General features: G+C 36.0%; 1 protein-coding gene across 1 annotated transcript in view; it reads right to left on the bottom strand.

Annotated features, from left to right (window-relative positions):
• Window positions 1-19,903, bottom strand: part of UBE3C (ubiquitin protein ligase E3C) — a 71,763-nt gene that overhangs the window by 32,522 nt on the left and 19,338 nt on the right. The window contains exons 9-16 of the mRNA XM_009977527.2: window positions 19,646-19,800; window positions 18,485-18,672; window positions 10,983-11,069; window positions 10,126-10,283; window positions 9,329-9,561; window positions 5,367-5,471; window positions 4,141-4,228; window positions 322-419 (exon numbers count right to left, since the gene is read on the bottom strand). Of these exons, the coding sequence (XP_009975829.1) occupies window positions 322-419; window positions 4,141-4,228; window positions 5,367-5,471; window positions 9,329-9,561; window positions 10,126-10,283; window positions 10,983-11,069; window positions 18,485-18,672; window positions 19,646-19,800 (1,112 nt within the window). The remainder of the gene's footprint in view (window positions 1-321; window positions 420-4,140; window positions 4,229-5,366; window positions 5,472-9,328; window positions 9,562-10,125; window positions 10,284-10,982; window positions 11,070-18,484; window positions 18,673-19,645; window positions 19,801-19,903) is intronic.

Here is a 19,903-nt window from a genome sequence, read left to right as displayed (position 1 = left end):
GTTAGTGCTCTGCTTACCACAAGAGGGTGCAATCAGGTAGATCAATCATTGAATCAGGACTGCACTCTGTTACAAACATAAAACTGCTCTCACGTTCTTTAATTTAATGCAGTTATTATAAAGGGTAATATAACTAGTAAAAAATATAAAAGTAATTAACTTCAAATGTTTAGTTGCCACATGAGTACTGAAGAAAAACAGTATGGCCTGTCATAACCTTATGTAGGGAAACAGTTTCTATTTAGCCAAGTGCTTTTTTTACACTTATTGAAAGCAAAAAACTAAAAATATCAATTGTATATTAAATTAGAAATTAGGTACCTTTACTCTTTCTTCAAAAGGAACTACAAAAGGTAGCTCTGTCAGAATTGCAAGCTGTCGTTCTTCCGATACAGAAAGAGGTGCTGGTTCCAAACCCACTTAAAATAGAAATAATAATTTTAAAAATTTTGGAAAGAACATTTTTTTAAAGCAGTTTATTTTATATCAAGTGAGACTCAATTTACTTTGTATAAAAATATATACATTAAAATAGTTCGTTTACTAAACAATCACACCAAACCTTACCTTTCTGTAAACATTAGTTTCTACAGGCAAACTAAAATACAAGTAGTGAAAACACACTGAAAACAAAACGTGTATAAAAATAAGTACTCCTGAATTTTTTGCTTTATTCAGAAGAAAAAAGTTATTTTCTTATTATTGACATTTTAATTTTTCAATTAAGAAAAAAATACATGACAGAAGACAAGTTGTAAGTAATTAGAGTTTTCGTCGCAGGAATACACAATATTCCCATTCCAATGATAAAATAGTGTAAAGGTATTGTGCTTTCAACTACAACATCTACTTTCAATTAAATCATTTTAGGCATAAAAACTAAGAATTACACCAAATCTAATTAAACCAAGAGGGCTTCCTCTCGCAACAGCAAGGTCACAGTGATCACACTAAATCCTAGTCACTGCAGAAATAGTGAAAAGAACATCAAGAAATCGTATAATATGCCCAAGAAAAGAAGATTAGAAAAGAGTTCAAGAAGCCAAAGCAAGAGAGACAAGCAGTTCCCAAGCCACCGTGCAGCTCCTGTGAACCTTCTTATACCCACAGAAGATGCTTTCAGGAAGCAACTCAACTTTGGGTGATGCACAGCAGAAGTGACAATCCTGCTCTAACTTCATGGGAGGAAACTTAATTGCCGAGTATGTACCAAGAAATCACAGAATGGTTTGGGTTGGAAGGGACCTCAAAGATCATCTAGTTCCAACCCCCCTGCCATGGGCAGGGAAATTCTCCACTACACCAGGTTGCCCAAAGCCTCATCCAACCTGGCCTTGAACACTTCCAGGGATGGGGCATCCACAACTTCTCTGGGCAACCTGAGTATATTTACAGTCAGAAACTGTATTTACTGTAATTAATTAACTGCAGTAAAAAATTCCTAGTATTGCTCACTGACTGGACACTGTGGTTAAAGGTCCACCTAGCTTCAGTCTACAGAGGAAACAAAACACACAACTCCTTAGTTGTTTCACTTTCATGTTTAATAACCACCTTCTCAGAAAAAGACTTGCAAGTCTAGACTATTTATAGACCGTATTACAAAAATGAAGTAAATGCTTCACATTACTACCCAGTCTGGAAGCTTATGATGACAGTTCCAAGTTCTCCCTTTGGCTCCTACCTGTGGTGACTAGCACCTTGCTGCCCTCCTGTAACTGGGACATGACTTCATTGTTGCTTGGGGCTTTTTTTACTCCTCAAAGCACTTCAAGTATGGATATTTAAAGCACCAATTTAACATGATGTGACCCAAAACATCACTATACTTGATGTATATTCATTTGAGGCAGGTTTCAACATAGCAAGCCTCTGGAATTTCTGATAAAATGCTTATCTCTGATTACCCTTAGTTTACTTGGTAAACATTTTTGATTAAAGTCAATGAATGCAGCCTATTAAGCTAAGGGTTAAAAGCATTTGAAATAAAAAGTGCACGTACAGCAAAGGTAAACTACTACATGACTCCAATAGTTCAATTATTCCAGTCAATTAGTCAATTTTATTTGCATTTCTCCATCGAAGCTTCTTTCTTTAAAGAGAAATATGGGATGGAGTCATCAATAGAGAGGGCATTTAGAACTCAGGAGTCTGCCATTTAAGTAAATGAAAAAGCACAAATAAACATGACCATATGTGATTCAGCAGTACTTTCATCCTAATTGGTTTCAACCCATATGGAGTCAAGAGAGACTGAACAAGTCATGTGCACATGGTTACCTGCTTGTTTTCACACATTCATGTTGACTGCACTTTTTTTAGCCTGATTTCATACGAAAACGAGGTTTACATGAACACACTGTGTCATCTTTCCTCACCATCCTGCCTCCAAACACACCTTCGGAGCTAACCAGTTGGATTTTAACTCTGACAGAGAATAGGAGATTCAAAAGTAAGTTTTGTGAAAATTTTCAGCCAGATAAATTCCTTTAGTGACCTGATTACAGAAACAGCAAGCAGAGCTTCATTATCTGCTCTGTTCAGAGCGACAGCTTGCCTGACAGCCAGCAAAACGAGGGCATGTAGCTGCTCCGCACCAGCCACAACACACGCATTCCTTATCCACCAACTGCCCAGACCAAGGCATCTAACGAAACAGAGAGAACTGGTGCTATTATGGGAAGGCAGACAAGGGACAGAGGTCAAGGTACTGTACGCATGAGGAGAAGGAGACTAGCAGACTAGTAGCATGAGAGAGAATCTGGGCGTACTAGATGTGGAACATATCTGCTACTGATAAGACAGTACAGCTGTAAAGAGTCATGTAGGTCAATGGAAGAAATTGAGATTACTGATGTAGAGTCCACGAGGCACACAGGATACAGGCCTGTTGAAGCCTGGCAATTTTTGCTAAAACACCTGCTTTTAAGATTTCATATTATCAATCACTCAGAACTGGTGACTTCCAAAGAGAGAAGCCAAATTGAAAAAATATTCCTTTGCAAATTCTGAGAAGCACTTACACTGGACCAACTAGTTGCTACCTGGCAACTAGACTAATAAGGTAATCCATGTGAACTTATATCATCATAGCTATTCAAACAAAAAATATCATTACAGGAAGTCCTCAGGTTTCAACCTTGGGCAAAGCCCTCAATTCTGTACAACTTTACAGCAGCATTCAAAGGCTATGGTCTTTTCTAAGTGATTTGGCCAAGATATTCAAGCAGATTACATAGTCTTGAAAGAGAGCATGGACTCTCATAGATGGATCATTTTGCTGCTTAAAATGCCCCATTTTTAGTTCATTATTAAATCCTCACAAGAATTAGAGATTTAATTACTATTTTACCTGAGCATAGCAAGGTAAAATTCTAGAATAACCATGTATTGGCCTTATGTGGTGGGGTTTTGAAAGTGGGGAAGGGGCCACAGGGGTGGCTCCTGCTTGAAGCTGCTAGAAGTTTCCTTGGCTCCAAGCTGAACCCACCTCTGGCCAAGTCAAGCCAACCGATGACGGTGGTAATGCCTCCGTGATTAGGTATTTAAGAAGGGAAGAAAGCAACTGTTGGGAACCTGCAGCAGAGAGAGAGAGGAGGTGCACGCCTCACTGCAGCCGCCTGTGTGCGCGGCTGTCTGCGCTGGGTGACTGCCCCTTGCCTGGTGGTGAGGCGGTGGCCGCGGGGCACAGCTGGGGTGCACAGCTGGGCACGTCCTGGGCCAGGGTGCGGTTGCCTGCAGTCTGGTGGTGTTGGCCAAGGGCCTTTGTTCCTGCTAAATCGAGACTCAGGGAGCACTCCCTGCAAAACTTCAATGCTTTTTATCTTCTGCAACTGTATTTTATACATATGGATATATATATTTTTAACACATATCATTTGTCCATCTCATCATTTCCCCTCACCAATGTCAGCAGAAGCTTGGGGAAAGCTGTTATACATTAAATATTCGAAAGACATAAACGCACGTGTATACAAACTTACGTTTTTTAAAATATCCGAAACAAAATTATGAAAGATTGCCTTGCTTTTGGCTATCATTAAGACTTTTCTACAAAATACTCAACTGATCTCTTTCTTTGCATAAGGAAAACTGTTATTTCGACTTAGTAAAGCAAAAATTACATAGACAGTATCTTACCATCCAAAGTAGATTGCAACGGCCCTATTCTTCCCATTCTTCTGACCCTCCAGACATGTCTAGCAGATGGCACATAGAGCTGCGTAACCTAATAAATTAACAGTAATTTACAGTTAAATAATATCTAATCACATATTACAATTTACTATTACATAGTAAATACATAATTTGGACTCACATCCAAGAGTGTGTCTGAGTGCCCAAATATCTTCATTTCTAGCCACTCCTCCTTATACTTCTGTCTTAAAGCTGAGCTCCAAAATTAACAAAAATGTATCATTTTAAAATACTGTGCAATGTTACATTAAATTCTTGTTTTAAGATACTAGAGAAGCTGAGTTTGAACTTTGAGATGCCCAATAAATTCTGTTTACTTTGTACTGAGAATTAGGTTAGCATCACAGTTTAAGACTACTACTACTTTCTCTAAGGTGTGTAGGCACTACTTCCTAAGTAGTTCTCTATGTGACAGTTCCATAAAGAACTGTCACATAGAGAAATGGAAGCCTTGAACACAAGGCAAGTAAATGCACAATCATCAAAAATAAAGAGAAGAATTCACTGTTAACTGTTCCGTGCAAAACTTCCAACTCTTAAGACGTCTCGTAGCGCACAGTAGTCTACCTGAGCTGTAACTAGCTTCTTAAGATCCAAGTTTTCAATGATTCAAAGGATATACTTGCACATTCATCACATTAATGTTTTCTTTTGCACACACATACACACTTTTTAAGCTCAAACAACGTCCTTTTTTTCAAAAGCTCTTTGGAAAAAAAAGTAATTTCCACAGAAGTACAGAAAATGCTACTGAATTTTCTCTTATTTTGGAAGAGATTCTTGACGGTTCCCTCCCCCCCCCCCTCCCCGCCTCCCCGAGCAATTCTTTTATTTGGCATTTTTATTATGAGAAGTACTTAAAAGATCTACAAAATAAAATGCAATAAAACTCTACCAGATTTTCAATTCTCCTCTGCTATAAACGCAGATGACTTACACTGTTGCACTGTAGACTGGGTTCTACTTTATGGATAAGAAATGTGATTTAACATAAAAGTCTCTCAACAGATGCAAGACTTTTACATCAAAGAAAAATCAGCATTACTCCAGGTTTTAAACCACACTAATCTGTACATCAACATCACCATTGATACAATCAGGAATAAAACACTTGAGCATAGAAACTTTGGCAGCTGTAAGGCTACGTGGAAAAAAGATATTACTCTCACCTTATCTGCTTTAATGTTTTCTTGTTCTGAGAGCCAGTGATTTGGTGGGCAGAAATTCCTTCTTGTATCTCTAGATTTCAACATTTTCACTAAGTTTGTGATGACCTAGGTGGCAGAAAGACATATATTCAATATACATTTAGCACTGTGAATGAAATAGTATAACATAAGCAAAAAACTTCACAAAATTTTTCAGTAACGTACAAAATTGTTACTTTTTTTTTTTAACTTACAAAAACTTGCTCTTATACTTTAATACCTTAGAATGCGAGTAAGCCATTGTGGTTCACCCGTAAATCATCAAAAAAATTGGCTTATTAAAGTATCATTCCAAAACCTAAGAACTAGGACTAAGTAATCCTAGGACTACTCTACACACCTAAAAAATTGTATACCATTTCAGGGAAGGCTAAACAAACCATTACCAGCATTAAATTACTTATTAAAGAAAGTAACACCTAACCAGGTCATTTATACAATGGTCTTTTATATAGTTTGTGGTCATGATGTGTACAGCCATACTTCACGCAACCACACGCACATTAGCTTAAACCACTGTGTTTAATTCATTCTTATTCATAAGGAACTCCAATGATGAAAGGTAATTCTGTCATTATAACGACCACACAGTCATAAACCGAGAAAACTAAAGAGATAACTAGTTAATGCTCATCTTCATAACAAATTTGGGAGGCCGTGAAAAATTGTTGTCATGGTCACTACGGTGTCTTTGCAATTTTAGTATTTTTCTTGGCAGTTTCCTCCAATCCGGGGCAGGGAAGTAGCAATAACAAGCTAGCAATTACTCCATCTGAAGCAGAATTGTCATACTTAGTTGCACATCTTCTCTCCAAAGCAGAACCAACTTAGCCCAACACTAGGTAAAACACAATTAAGTGGAATCGATAGAATATTAAATTACTAGCCTAAAATACCTTATCACTGCTACCATGAACAGCCATCTGTTTTGCAAGGCAGAACAACAGCACTTGAAAAATGAATAGGAAAAAACATACACAAAGCTTTTCTGAAATATTCTTGCTAAAAGACAGTCTTAATGGGCAGATGTCAAGAGTAACAAAGAGTTTAATGGGCCTTGTAAAGGACTCTGTGTCTCATACTACACAAAAGACCTTTTAAGATCCAGTTTGTAAAGTCACATCTTGAATAAAGACAGAACAAAGAAGAACGCTATTAAGGGAACTGTCTGATTACACAAGAATTTTCATCACCTTGCCCTTATAAAATTCAGTGCAGGTTAGATGAGTCACTAACTCATCTGTGGTCCCATTACTACTATACTTAAATGAAAGAAAAGAAAACAAAAAAAAACAAAACCCAGAAAAAAATATCCATGTGACGATCACGCTAATAAAATATTTTATAAGCAATTGAAGAATCCTTAAAGGAAGCTAAATCAAATTAGGCAAGACTGGACTTCCTTCTACATAACAAATAGGTACTGAGAACACTAGCATTCTAAACTCGGGACTTTTGTAACATTTTTTTATAAGTATGTATTTTATTGAAAGGAAAGACCCACTTCAGTAAATAATATTAAAACGGAGATTTCTTTCCAACAAAACGCCAAGTGCAAGTAAGATTAAAAACTATAATCCAGCAAAATTAGCAACTTAAATTTCATAGGATTAACTCAAGATAGTGAAATAATTCTTTTACTTGACAAAATCCATTTTCATGTACTCATAACTTAAGTCATCCTATGGAATCTGTAACAGTTGACTACACTATTCAATATTATACTAAGCCAAAAAGGGAGATTCCACTGAATAAAGACGTTTTCATACGTAAATCTTATCAATTCAAAGACCTCCAATCCGCTAGCAAATAAGCACTTCACTGTCAGCAGTCTCACTGTTTTCACCTTTACCATTACCTTGCATAAGTAAAGCCTGCATTTTCCTGTATATACAGGAATGTATTTCATTAGACAAGAGTGGCATGGAAAACGCGCAAAACAAGTGTGAGAAAAGAAAAAAAAAAAGAAATTAAAAGCATAGATGATAGGGAAGGAATGTGCCTTTTTCTCTGCAGGCAGTTTGCAAAAGCTTTAGAAAATATGTCATACTTGATATAGCGTAAAAGAAAGGAAAGTATTTTCTACCTCAACATCTTAAATTTCTGATGAACTACTTTAGCTTTGTTTTAATGATCTGGAAGAAGATATTGCTGCCTGCTTACTGGCAAGAAGCTATTTTGAAGCCACCCTCAGGAAAGACTCAGCACTGTGTACAGTAGTCTTCTTGATGAGATGAACTTAGCTACGTTGAATTTTTATCTGTAACAACATGTTTCTGAAGGAATAAACATGAGAAGCTTTGTTATTAGCTACCTTTTGGGTAGAACCAGAGCCTTCGAGATACCCTCAAGATCTACAGTTGCAATTCAGCTAAGGAAAGACAACCCCACGTCCTGAAAATAGTAAGTGCTCACCGAGTTCAGACAACGAGTTTAATTCCTGACTGCCAAAGTGGGGCACAGTAACCTGGGATTTTACAACTTTCTGAATGACAGCAAAATATGATCAAATTCACCCGAAATGTAAGAAGCTTATAAAAAGATTAAGTATAACAAACTGAAGAGAAGAAAGAGAAGATATAAAATGCATACATAAAATAGCCCTAGCATGCCTTCCTTCTTAGAAAAAGAGACATATTGGGGTTTTCACTTGTGACCTTTAAATCGAAAGTTTATTTGGCAATTTAAAGACAAGTAATTAAATTAAATTGTGCAAACATATTAGATCAATCCGTGCAAATTACAAATTCAGTGGTGCATTAGGACTGTATTCAACGCAATCAAAACATTATCAGTTACTCTCACTGCCATTAATGCTTATGCTCATAAGTGAAATGTGTTGTAAAATCAGGCAGAATAGGCTAGATAGAGGCTATCTTAGACTTGTAGAATGAATAAGCATTCCTTAATTAGCCCATCAGGTTAAGTGCAAGCCTTAATGGGCCTTTCCTAAAGTCTAGCATGACATCTTTCTCCAAACATGGCCAAGAAGAAAGTTCCATTAGCAATATTAATACAAGCTTAGTTGATCATTTTCATTCAATTAACTTCTTTCAATTAAATAGATAGCTTGACAAAAGCAGTGATAAAAGACCTGAAGGGACAGCTGATGACTCGAACTGAACATTAGTGTGCGAGAGGTCGCCAGTATTAAACAGACTGTAAATCTAGCATTCAATTTGGAAAATGCATTTCTTCTGCTCCCACTTCTTTAATGAGCAATTTTAGCTGACTAGATGTGTTTGCTGCAGAATTTTCACGAGAAGTCAAGCACTCCTTTTTTTCGGCAACAGTTATATTAGGTTTTTTCCTGCCAACATTTTCAGCTTCTCCTAACTCATGTCTTACGTAGGATGCCATGGATTAAACTAGCAGAAATACATTGGTAGATATCCAGAAGTAACATACATTACATTTGCTAAGCCTGATTCACCATCCCATTACTATTAAAACCAACCCAAAAGGAGTAATACCAACGTATTTTAGTAGAACCCCAACAAAACCAATGCAGCATGGCACCAATTCTAAATTCAATTTAGAACTGAAGCCTCCAATACAGTAGTTGAGCAGTCCTATGATTCAGTTAGCATATCACAGCTACATAAAGTTATAATGACATGCTTAAGTATCTTGCTGAATGGGAGCCCAAGTTAAAAATTCTATACAGTAACTTTTTTTTTACAAACAGGATAAGCAGGAAAATTAAATAAAGAGTTGCTAGAAGCCAAAAAAAAAAGTTACAATTATCAGAATTTAATTACTCAAAGTTTAGCATATATGTCAAAAAGCAACCTTCCCAAATCTGTTTCTTGTAACAACTGTATTAAAAATATAATTAGAGAGAAAAAAATTACCTAATCTCTATCTTCAGCAGAAGCCTGAGAATTTTATTTAAAAATGTTCTGAAAATTGACACAATTTACCTTGAATAATTGAATCCACCTTTTTTGTTCTGTCTGTATACATTGCTGCATTTCTGTATTTTTTGTTACTCCAACACTTTTAAACGCTGCAATATATTCCTCACGAACTTCTGGTTTTGTTTCTGGGTAAGCCAACTTTATGATTCCTAAACATGCATCTCGAAGGCAGCGTGATAATATTACAAGCTCATCTAGTGTAAAAGGCATCATTGATGATTGTCTTTGACCTACAACTACATAAAACACAAGTATAAGTTTCTTTATATGACTTTTTCTTAATCATTTTGTTATTCAAAAAACCACTTATTTCATTGGAACGCTAATATTCATTAGCAAAATCTAAAGGCAGAGAAAAGAAACATCACCCAAAAAGAGAATGAGTATGCATTTATAAAGGCAATCAGGTCTTGCAATTGTTTGCAGTCACAACGATTTCAATTACAATATTATCTTACACTCTTTTGTTATTCCTGCTATCTTAAATGTTAACATTAGACTACAGGTTCAGTCCACAAGAACTTCACTCTCTTCACTAACTCATAAAAAGTTATCATGATTAAGAACTCTCCTATCAGACACAACAAAGCTAGTATTCCCAAGGTGCAGACCATTATTTTTTTTCTAAATGCAATCACCATGAAAGAGCTAGCTGACAGCTGAGTGCTCAGGGGACTATTAGCAAGTCAACCCAGAAGAGCCTTCCCCACAGATGTCAGCAAATCATTGCCCAGGGAACTCTGCAGCCTTACACAAAAACATTTTGCAAAGCACTCCTATTTAGTATGCTTGAAACTCACCTTCTATTGGATCGCCAAAGAATTCATTATCATGAATAGAAATAAGTGAATGACTAAACAAAGAACTAAAAAGGTAGAAGAGAGGGATAATTCGACTAGAGTCTTCTAAAGACATTGGAGAGCCTCTTGAAATCACTTGAAGGAGTGGCACCATAGACCTTAAATATAAAATGCAAAATTAAAGATGTGGTTAATTAAATACTCTAAAAAGTATTAACTTCAGCATTCTAGTAAAAATATTTAGTATTAGTTCTTTTAGCAAAAGGAGGACAGCTCTCTCAGTTAAATAACTACTATTTCTTGCAAAATGAGAGTACCCTAAGTTCTTGTCACTATAGTATCTCAGTGTCTTAATGATACACAAACTTTGGCGTCAACTACTACAGACTGCAGACACTTTCTGGTTTAGAATAGAGACACGAAGCAAAAAGAGTAACTAATCTGCGTGTCAGCACAGAATAAATCTGTAGGTTCCATGCCCCAGATCCTGGGAACATGCTTCTGCCACCATCAATTTCTGGACTAGGCAAAGTATATGAGACAAAACTCACACACGTGGGATGAAGTACTTGGGACTTCGGTGTTTGTTATATTGATGCTTGTAAGCACTTCAAAAACTACAAAACAACCACCTTATTTTAAATAAAGATTTTATTTATTTACCTCTAATTATTTACAACTGTCCAACTTCCAAGATTTTGCTCAGTTTTCTGAAATCGTAAGAGCTAAGTTGTAACCACTACGGTTTTGTTTTCAATCATCTTCCATGAGCAGTCACACCATCTGTCTCATTCTCTTTTCGCTAGATATGCTCTATTCTAACAAAGACTCAGTTTCAGAAATGGTGTCATACATACCCTGTAATCATTCGTGTAGTCATTGAAGATATCAAATACCAAAGATGCCTCAGGAATCTGGCATTAAAGGCTAAACTATAAAGAAGCCTGCAAGAGGGAAGTTGAAATAAATTGTGTCTTCTGAAATACTGCATTCGCAAAACACAAAGCTTCTATAAGAACTTTTCTGTCAAAGGTTCTGTTAATGTTTCTCAAACATTAACATTCAAAATTATTTTATCAAGATGGAGGTTCTTATTCTAATCAAATCTGGTAAAAGCCCCAAAGCTGAAAAACAAGCACATAAATCCTCATATCTAAACCACACAGTTTTCATTAACTCAGCAACAAACCACAATATAGACCCAAGTTTGCAGCATTCCACAGAATTAAACACACATTAAATAAAAATAACATACACTCCCAGTGATTTCTCTGGAATTTTTGTAATTTCTGATACAGAAAACCACACCAACTGCTTAACAGGTCACTTCTGTGGTTCTTCTGACATTAACAAACATAGCAATTTTTGCAAACGTAGATTAAAATACCTTAATTTATGCTAGTACCAACTATTGATTTAAAATTATGTAGCAATTTTACTGGTATATTCTGCATGGCAGATATAACATCAATAGAACATATCTGTCAGGACAGCTACCGATACGCATACACTAATCCATCTGTAGACAGAAAATGGTTTATACACCTGTAAAAATACATGTTTATGTTCATAAGTCAGTTATATACAGGACTGACTGTAACCAAATTATTTCAGACATGATCACAGCATTATAAACTTTTTATAGAAATGAGAAATAAAAAGCTTCTTGGAATGAAAAGGTCTCCCTCCGCCTATTTTTTTTCCCCCTGCAGGAAGCAACATATGTGACAAATACAATTTGAAACAACTAATGTCTTCCTGGAAACCAAACAGGATTTGACTGACTAAACTGTCATTTTTCGGATACTGAAACTATATTCAGTTCGCTACCCTAAATGCTACTTTCCTAGGTCTCCTAATTACTATTAGAATAAAAGAGGTAAAACAGATCGTCAAGTCCACATCTCCTCTCAGAGGTAAATAGTCTTATAACATCAAAATTCCCTGTGACCATGCATACAAGAGGTAGGAGGCTGCGAAATGGGAGCAAGGAGGGTAGACTAGAGGTGTTGCCATCTGAAAAAACAGTATTTATTATGGGCCACACGGATAAATTAAAATTTGCCAGATGGCAAAAAAAAAGGAAGCATACATTTCATTAAGGATAAAAGTAAAATATCAGCAAATGCTTAAAAACATTTGAAAATGGTTTAGGTGGTAATTCATTTAAAGACATTAAAACAACAATAACAAAAAAACTCCACACTAAAACCTACACATCTACTCACAAACTAATACTGCATAGTGCCAGATGCCTCTGGGTTCTCGCTTACTGGCTGCTAGAGCTCCGAGGGCTCTTTTTGCTGCCTTTGCTTACGTTCAGCCTCTCCAGTGCATCCACACAGCCAGTCCCTTCTTCAGGCTTTCAACTCACATGCATTCACCAAGCCAGTCGCACAGACATGGAACTGTGCAAGGATATACTAGCAGGAGGAAGGGCAGAATTCTCCCAATAAACAGAAAGGAGTTTGCTTTACAGGTACGAGTAGTTTTGGAAATAGAACGTGGCATGCAGAAGAAGGGAAAATGAAATATAAACAACCTCTGGTTTGCGGTGCGTCTTTGCTGAAATATCATCCCGTTTCAAAAACTGTTGAGTTTTAAATATGTAGATCACAGTACCGTTAAAAAGAGTTAGGAGCTTCACATATTCCAGAAGTCGCATGTTGGTGATCATTACTAATTTTGAGTCAAATTTGAAGCAACTGCAGCTGAGGCCAGTTTAACGTACATTTTATTGTACAATTAAATTCTACTTTAAATATGTGGCATTTTTGAAAAAAAAAACAACCTGAATTTGATACATGGGAATTGTACTTCCTTCTAAAGTCACATTATTTTGACATTTGGTTGGAAATTCTGCATTATCATGTAAGGAAGGGCTTATGATATCTAGCTAATTTAGAATAAGGATTTGTATTTTAATGTTTAAAGATCTGAATGATAGCTCAGATGTCTTGGTTTCAGAAATGAAAAACTTCCTCAGTGACCTTCAGTTTTCAGCCTCATATTTGAAATGAAAAGTAATTTGGCACAGTGCCGTTAGGTCTCATAGGGCTTCCAGGTAAAAACTTGTTAATTTTAAAATCATCCCTGGAAATATTATGTAATAGTTTTAGCAGAAATGAACAAACATTATGGACACTGAACCTATCATAATGTCATTCGTTTTTTCATTCTAGCAATATACAGCAATAATGAAGGGAAAAAAAGGACAAACCTGAAGAGCTTATATTAATAACCTTTGTCTAATTTTTAGCCATTTTTATTCCATATCCATGATTCAGGCAGTCAACTGCAGCAACTGCTATATTTCATGGCCCGATTCCAGAAAATGCTGATGTATTCAACTTTCACATTTCCCTTCCCTTCAAATCTGGTTAAATACAAAAATGCAAATTTGGTAGAAGATGTTATCACATGGCCTACTTTGTCTACATGAAATACCTAGGAAATATGAAGCAGATGAATTCATCGATTCTAAAATTTCCATACTGTTACCAGAAAATAAAACATGGAATCGCAAACTAAACACAGAAGGGTGAATTAGGCCTTGTGTTACAAAAATTTTACATCACTAGATTCACCTGAAATATAATCCATTGTGAAAGAAATGCCAGCACAACCAACCTACTACTCTGCCACTCCAAGTATAGAAATTCTTTCAAAGTAGAAGACAACAATTTTAACAACAATGACACAATGCAAGGATGGCCTTGAAAAGTTGTATCTCTGCAAAAGTTCAAGAAATTGGCTGTACTAAAAAGTTTCAAAATTTTTTGCTTCACATTGAAAAAGAAAAAAAAAAAAAAAACCACAAAAACGAAAAAGTCTAAAAAAAGTAAATTACCAAGTAAAAAATAAAAGCTTTGAGAATTACAATATCAAAATCTACCTCATTTGGTCTTTTTCTTTGGCAGAGAAAAGCTGTTTGTCTGCTAAAAACAAGCATTTCCAGATAGACTTACATTATAATGACACAGTGCAATTCCTGATAAACTGCAGAACATTACAGGGATAGCTTAAATATCCTGAAGATAAAGCATAATCAATCCAGAAAGTTTAGAGATCAGTTAATGTAAAGCTTGAGTATCCATACAATCCTGGTCACTTTTTCCTTTAAAGAAAAAAAGCACACAACCAAAACACTAGAAATAAAAAAGATTAGACATTATTCCTTTTTATGTAAATTTTTATAATCTAACTCAGGGGTTTCATTTTCAGTATTTGTATTATTCTAAAAACAAACCAAGTGGCTGAAGTTTAAACACTGGGGTTTTACCCATCTCATCTGATGGTTCTGTATTTTCTTGAAAATCTCACTGCATACCAACAGCTTCTTCATTATGAGACCATTACACATGGTTTTATATAATGGATTCATTAATAGGTTTTCTGTGAAGTTCAATATTCAGAGTTAGGACTGTAGTTTGGGAGAAGAACCATTTTTCAGCTACCAGAAAGGATAAGCTCCTTTCAAGTGGAAAAACGCACACTGTCTCAGCCACAAGCTACGATAGGGTTAAATTCACTCTAGTGATTTCTGTTAAGTATCTGTTTTAATCATACTAAATTGAATTATCTGCTCACAAAAGTAAGTACATAACGATCATTTATTTAGAACCTTGTTTCTCTCCACAGGTATCTAATTGTGCACAGAGGCCACATGATTTATGTGTCCATGCCAGAATGGTATTTTGGGCACCTCTGGTTTTCAAAAAGCGTCAAATTCCTCCCGCGCAATGGGACAGATTAAATGACCCATTAAGCTTAATTTAGCCGAGGCACCACTACAAGTTAATTAGTTAAAGGCAAGATTTTCAGTCTAGGTCATAAATTGGGCCCAGTTTCCCACTGAGACCATTTAAGTTAATGAAGAGAATACACTAGAATGAGAGGAGCTCGTACAGTCTGCGAAGGGTCACGGCTGGCAGGGCAGTGGATTGCGACACTTGAGAAGTGCGAGGTGTCACAGGTAGGAGCCAGCACCCAAAGCCATCATCAAACAAACCATACTGCCCTTTAGGCTGCTTTATGCTGCTGCCTCTCTTCGTACTGGAACCACTATGCAAAGTAAAGCTTAGAAAATAAATGTAGAAACTTAATATACAATGATTCTGGTTCTAAGGAAAACACAACAGCGTAAGAACGTTCCCTGAAGAATTACTAAAAATAGCCTCACATAAAGCCTAAGAACCTTCAGCACACATATGAAGACACGCTGCTCATATTGCACCAGAATGCCAGCTTTCCAAACAATTTTCAACCAGTCTAAGATCAGTAGTGCTATGTTAATTAAATGGCAGCAATGTACGGTCACCACTAAACCATTAAACCAAGATGAGCAATTACTCTGGGGCACTGCTCAGACAGCTGACAGTGACTGAATTCCCAGTACCAGCGCAGTGCCCACCAGGGTTCTAATACCAAGTCACAACGATGACCTGAAGTCTATGCTATTAAATTACCCCCCTAAATATTTTGTGGAAACAGAATTGACTAGCTATGTAAAGCATAGTTTTGATGAACAAAAGTCTTGCAAATCTCTTTCTAGTGGTCATGAGAACTACACTCTAAGACTCATGTTTTTGCTATTTTTTTTTTAATAACTGTATTCAATAATATGTATCAACTTTACAGTGAAAAGATGAAAGCCCTCTCCTTCTAAAAACAAGTACAATTCCCAATCACTTCACTACAAACAGGATTTTATTCTACACTTCTCATCTGGCTACAGCTAGGTTTTTCCAGTCCTGTGGTCTTTTTCTTTAATTGGGCCTGCCTGTACCTTTCCAGAACTTACTCAGAATTCATTGATAAATTCCTAACAGCTAATCCAAAGCAATGTGCTCTGCCAGCAATCCACCTTTGGATCCCACCACTCTCTATAGATAATCAGAAAAGGAACTGCAGAGGCTTGCTTCTTCTGTTCAAAACTACGCTCTACTTCTGAGTATCTTCTTTCTTGATCTCTGTTGCAAAGCCAAAGAAACTACTGAGCTAATGCAGTGACACCGATGTCCCTAATACCATATAGCATCATCATCAGTCAAATTGAAGACATATTGACAAGCCACAAGAAGAAAAAGTATTCAGCTTTAAGGGAGTGACATAAGTCTATATTGAGTTTCTTATCTTTTTTTTCAAAAAGGAAAAAACTCTCAGAACTATTAAAACAATAGAGGTATTTGCTGTTTCCTCCCTTCCAAAGCCTGTGTTAATCACCTAATTTTCTTTACAGTTATTGAAAAGTTATTTTCAGTTATTCTTCTCTTTATTTAGCATCCCACTTTGCAGATTTGCAGCCTTTATGTTTTTAATTATTTTCTATTACAGTTGTAAATGTGGTTAAATGGGCAAAGTTTTTGTTAATAACCTTTTCTATCTTTTAAACCATTTGACCCAGTATGTTTCCAAACAGAAAATAAAAGAGGATTTTTGAGCTCTTAGAATGTATTAAAAACAATTTTAAATACATTATTTCTGCTTACCTATTTTACATGTTTTAACTAAATAGATACACTTTACTCTGAATATTAAGTAATTCAAAAGTTAGTTTTAAAGCAAGCAAAGTATCTTTCAAAAAAACTATAATTAAATTTGGCAAAATCATTTGGGCAATTAAAAAATCATCAAGCCGTTAAAAAAAAAAAAGTGGAAATTAATGATAAAAAATCTTTTGTCTTTTGAAACGGCACAACGCTTACTACCTTTAAAACAATATCAAATGTCTTTCGAAAAACACACAAAAAAAATGTTTAGAATAGTTGCTTGGTAACTTAGGCCAGGTCTAAAATGCACTAAGATTAGGACAAAAGATTGACACGTCCTGACACAATGATGCCTGGCAAACCCAACACTTACGCTTGACTTGGAAGTCTGAACTAGTACTTAAATGTCTACTTTAATTTACCAAAGACCTGTATGAATTAACTTCACTTTGACCATGAAAGTAATTCCATTGGTATTATTGACACAAATCTTAGTGTCTCTACTACTTATTTCTAAAATTGGTAAATTCAACTATCTTGGAGCTACTTGAAAGTTAAAATTTGTAAATTGCTTACCATTACAAGATGCTGAGTAGAGCTTTCATAACTCCTGAATGTATCCAGTGTCTAACTAGCTTGTTATCACAAATAATTGCAAAGACCCAAAACGGCTTCTCAGAGGAAATAGACGCCATACTCACACAATTAAAGTTCTGAGTGACTTCTTTATTCGTTAAACACCCTGTTCCACACAGTTCACCAGCAAACCTCCAGTCAAAGCAGTGATGCATTTAAACTCAGTAATTACTGTCCAAGGCAATGTACTACTTGCAACAATAAAGCAGGCATACTAATTCAGCTGCTGCTATGATCTTCAGGTCTCACATCCTGCTCTAATGCAATTAGTCTACAAAGAACTAATTACCCTAATCGAGCAATCACAGTTTCACTGACATCTTACTTCCTCTAACAGCTATAAACACCATTGGGCTAAGATAGCACCTAATTAGTTTTCTGTATCACTGTTTACAATGCAGTTTGAATTGATTATGTTTACAACATTCCCTAAATACCTGCTTTACTACCAGCAACTACATACTTACTCAAAACTACTTGCAACAGAACAGTATTAATACTTATGAGTCTTAGTTTGAAGACAAAAGGTCAAAAATCTTCTTCCATTGTTACTGACATTTGTGGTTTGCAGAATTCATAAAAGTATGCTGTACAAATGAACAAGTCTTATCTCCATCTCTGATGACAAAGCCCTTCCCAAACGGCGACATTGGTTTTCAATAGTTAGGAATCATTCCAATTTGTAGCAAGAGATATTTTCGCTCTATATTAAAGCAGGTAGAGAACAAGTCGGTTTCAGTGCTCAGCCAGCTAGAGAGACTGTGGAATCTGTATCACTGAAAATTTTAAAAACAACCTAGACAAACTCCTGCTAGAATAATGCTTAACGCTGCCTCTGAGCAAGCAGACGGATAAACTCTTTTCAAGAATCTTTGCAATCCCTATTTGTGTGCTATTTTCTGATCACAAACACTACCTGTTCCACAGTCCACAATGTGGTGATAGAATACTAACTTAATTGTAACTCACTAAACAAACCAAGAGCTTACATTTTTGGATTCAGTGATTACTCCAGAGAGAGCAAAATGACCAAGAAGAAAAATAAGGAACAGAATTAATCTCCTCTTTGGTTTGCCTGGAATTATTGTTCAAATTCTGCAATTCTTATTTATTTCAGCTGATCATAAAAGAAAGCACAGGAAAAAAACCCACAGGGTATTTAAAACAACTCTATCTAATAAAGACAAATTTTAGATGTACTACAGTTCAACATCACTATTATTTATACTTGCCTGACTTTAGGCACCATCATTCGGTGTTGTACCATGAGCGTGTGGCAGATTGATGCCATCAAGGTAAAGACCTCTTCACTAGCTGAATCTCTCCAAACCATATTCAGAAGAGTGTTTGTCTGCTGCTTTGTATCCAATTTCTTTAGACACTCCTCAGTTACGTACTGAACTGATATTCTCCCATCACCCTACAAACATATCGAAGAAAAATTTGCTTCATGTCTTTTTAATGATCAAGTATCCCTTTTTTTTTAAAAAAAAAAGTACTTCAGAATGTTACTAAAACATAAAGTTTTCTTGTACAATAATTAAAACATAAGCACTTATCCCGGTATTATTCTTAAAAGTATCAAATCCAATTGCCCTAGGTAGGCAACCGCTGGGTATGATATTGATCTTTTCACTCAGGCCAGCAGGCAAGACTCCCTTTAACAAAGTTCTGCAACACTTAGATACAATAAGGCGAGATCATTTACTGGCATAAAATATGTCACTCCTTCCCCGCTGACATCCGTCAGCATGGGGACATGAAATCCAGAAATGGATGTCTACTGAAAGTTCTTTTACAAACAGTATTTTCGCATTCATAATCCAGGGGTTAACAAAACACCTCTGGGTGGCTATTACACAATTTTGGGTAGTGCCAAAGGGTAAGGAGAGGAATGTTTTCTCTTGGCATAGAACTGAGCGCTGAGTGGAGTTCAATCTTTTCCCTATTTTCTCTCTTTATCTTGCCCTCAACAGAACAAAGCAGACTGGCTCATTAAAGAATACAAGTTAACCAATTATGAATTTTAAGAAAGAGGGGTTCCCCACCCACCTTCCTTTTTTTCTTTTTTTTTTTTTTCTTTTTGTTAGAGGCATGCATGAAAATATCGAATACATAAACTCGGAAGAGAAATACACTGAAATTGTACTGCAGTAAAGAGTATTATGTATTAAAGCCTCCTCAGAACAAATTTTCTTTAATAAGGGTTTTGTTTTTAATGTAAGCAACCAGTTCCATTTGCTTACAGAAAGCAGCCATCTATTTTTAAGACGTAAACATGCTCCCTTCTACATATAGTTAGAAAAATACCAGACTTAATGGTGATCATGTTTTTGCCTGTATTTGATGCTGCTGTAATACAAGTTCATTCAAAGACATTTTGTACTGCTTACTGGTGCAGTTGTCATTTTACTGATCTCTTCATCCTCATCTTCAGAATCACTGTTTGTATCTTGACAATTTGTACCAGCAGTAGACACAGGCAGCTGAGAGAGAAAAGTTTGGAGTACTCTCAAATACACAAGAAGTCCTTCCTCTGAAAGGGATCCTGTTGCACATACATTGAAAAGACTGTTAGCCGGATCACACTGCATTATAAAAATGCAGTTTACGAGAAATACCTGACCAAAACACATTACGCCAAATCTTGC

This window comes from Tauraco erythrolophus, chromosome 7 (assembly GCF_009769465.1).
Source record: "Tauraco erythrolophus isolate bTauEry1 chromosome 7, bTauEry1.pri, whole genome shotgun sequence".
NCBI lineage: Eukaryota > Metazoa > Chordata > Aves > Musophagiformes > Musophagidae > Tauraco > Tauraco erythrolophus.
Note: the sequence above shows the minus strand (reverse complement) of the source record. Positions and strands in the feature narration are given on the sequence as shown.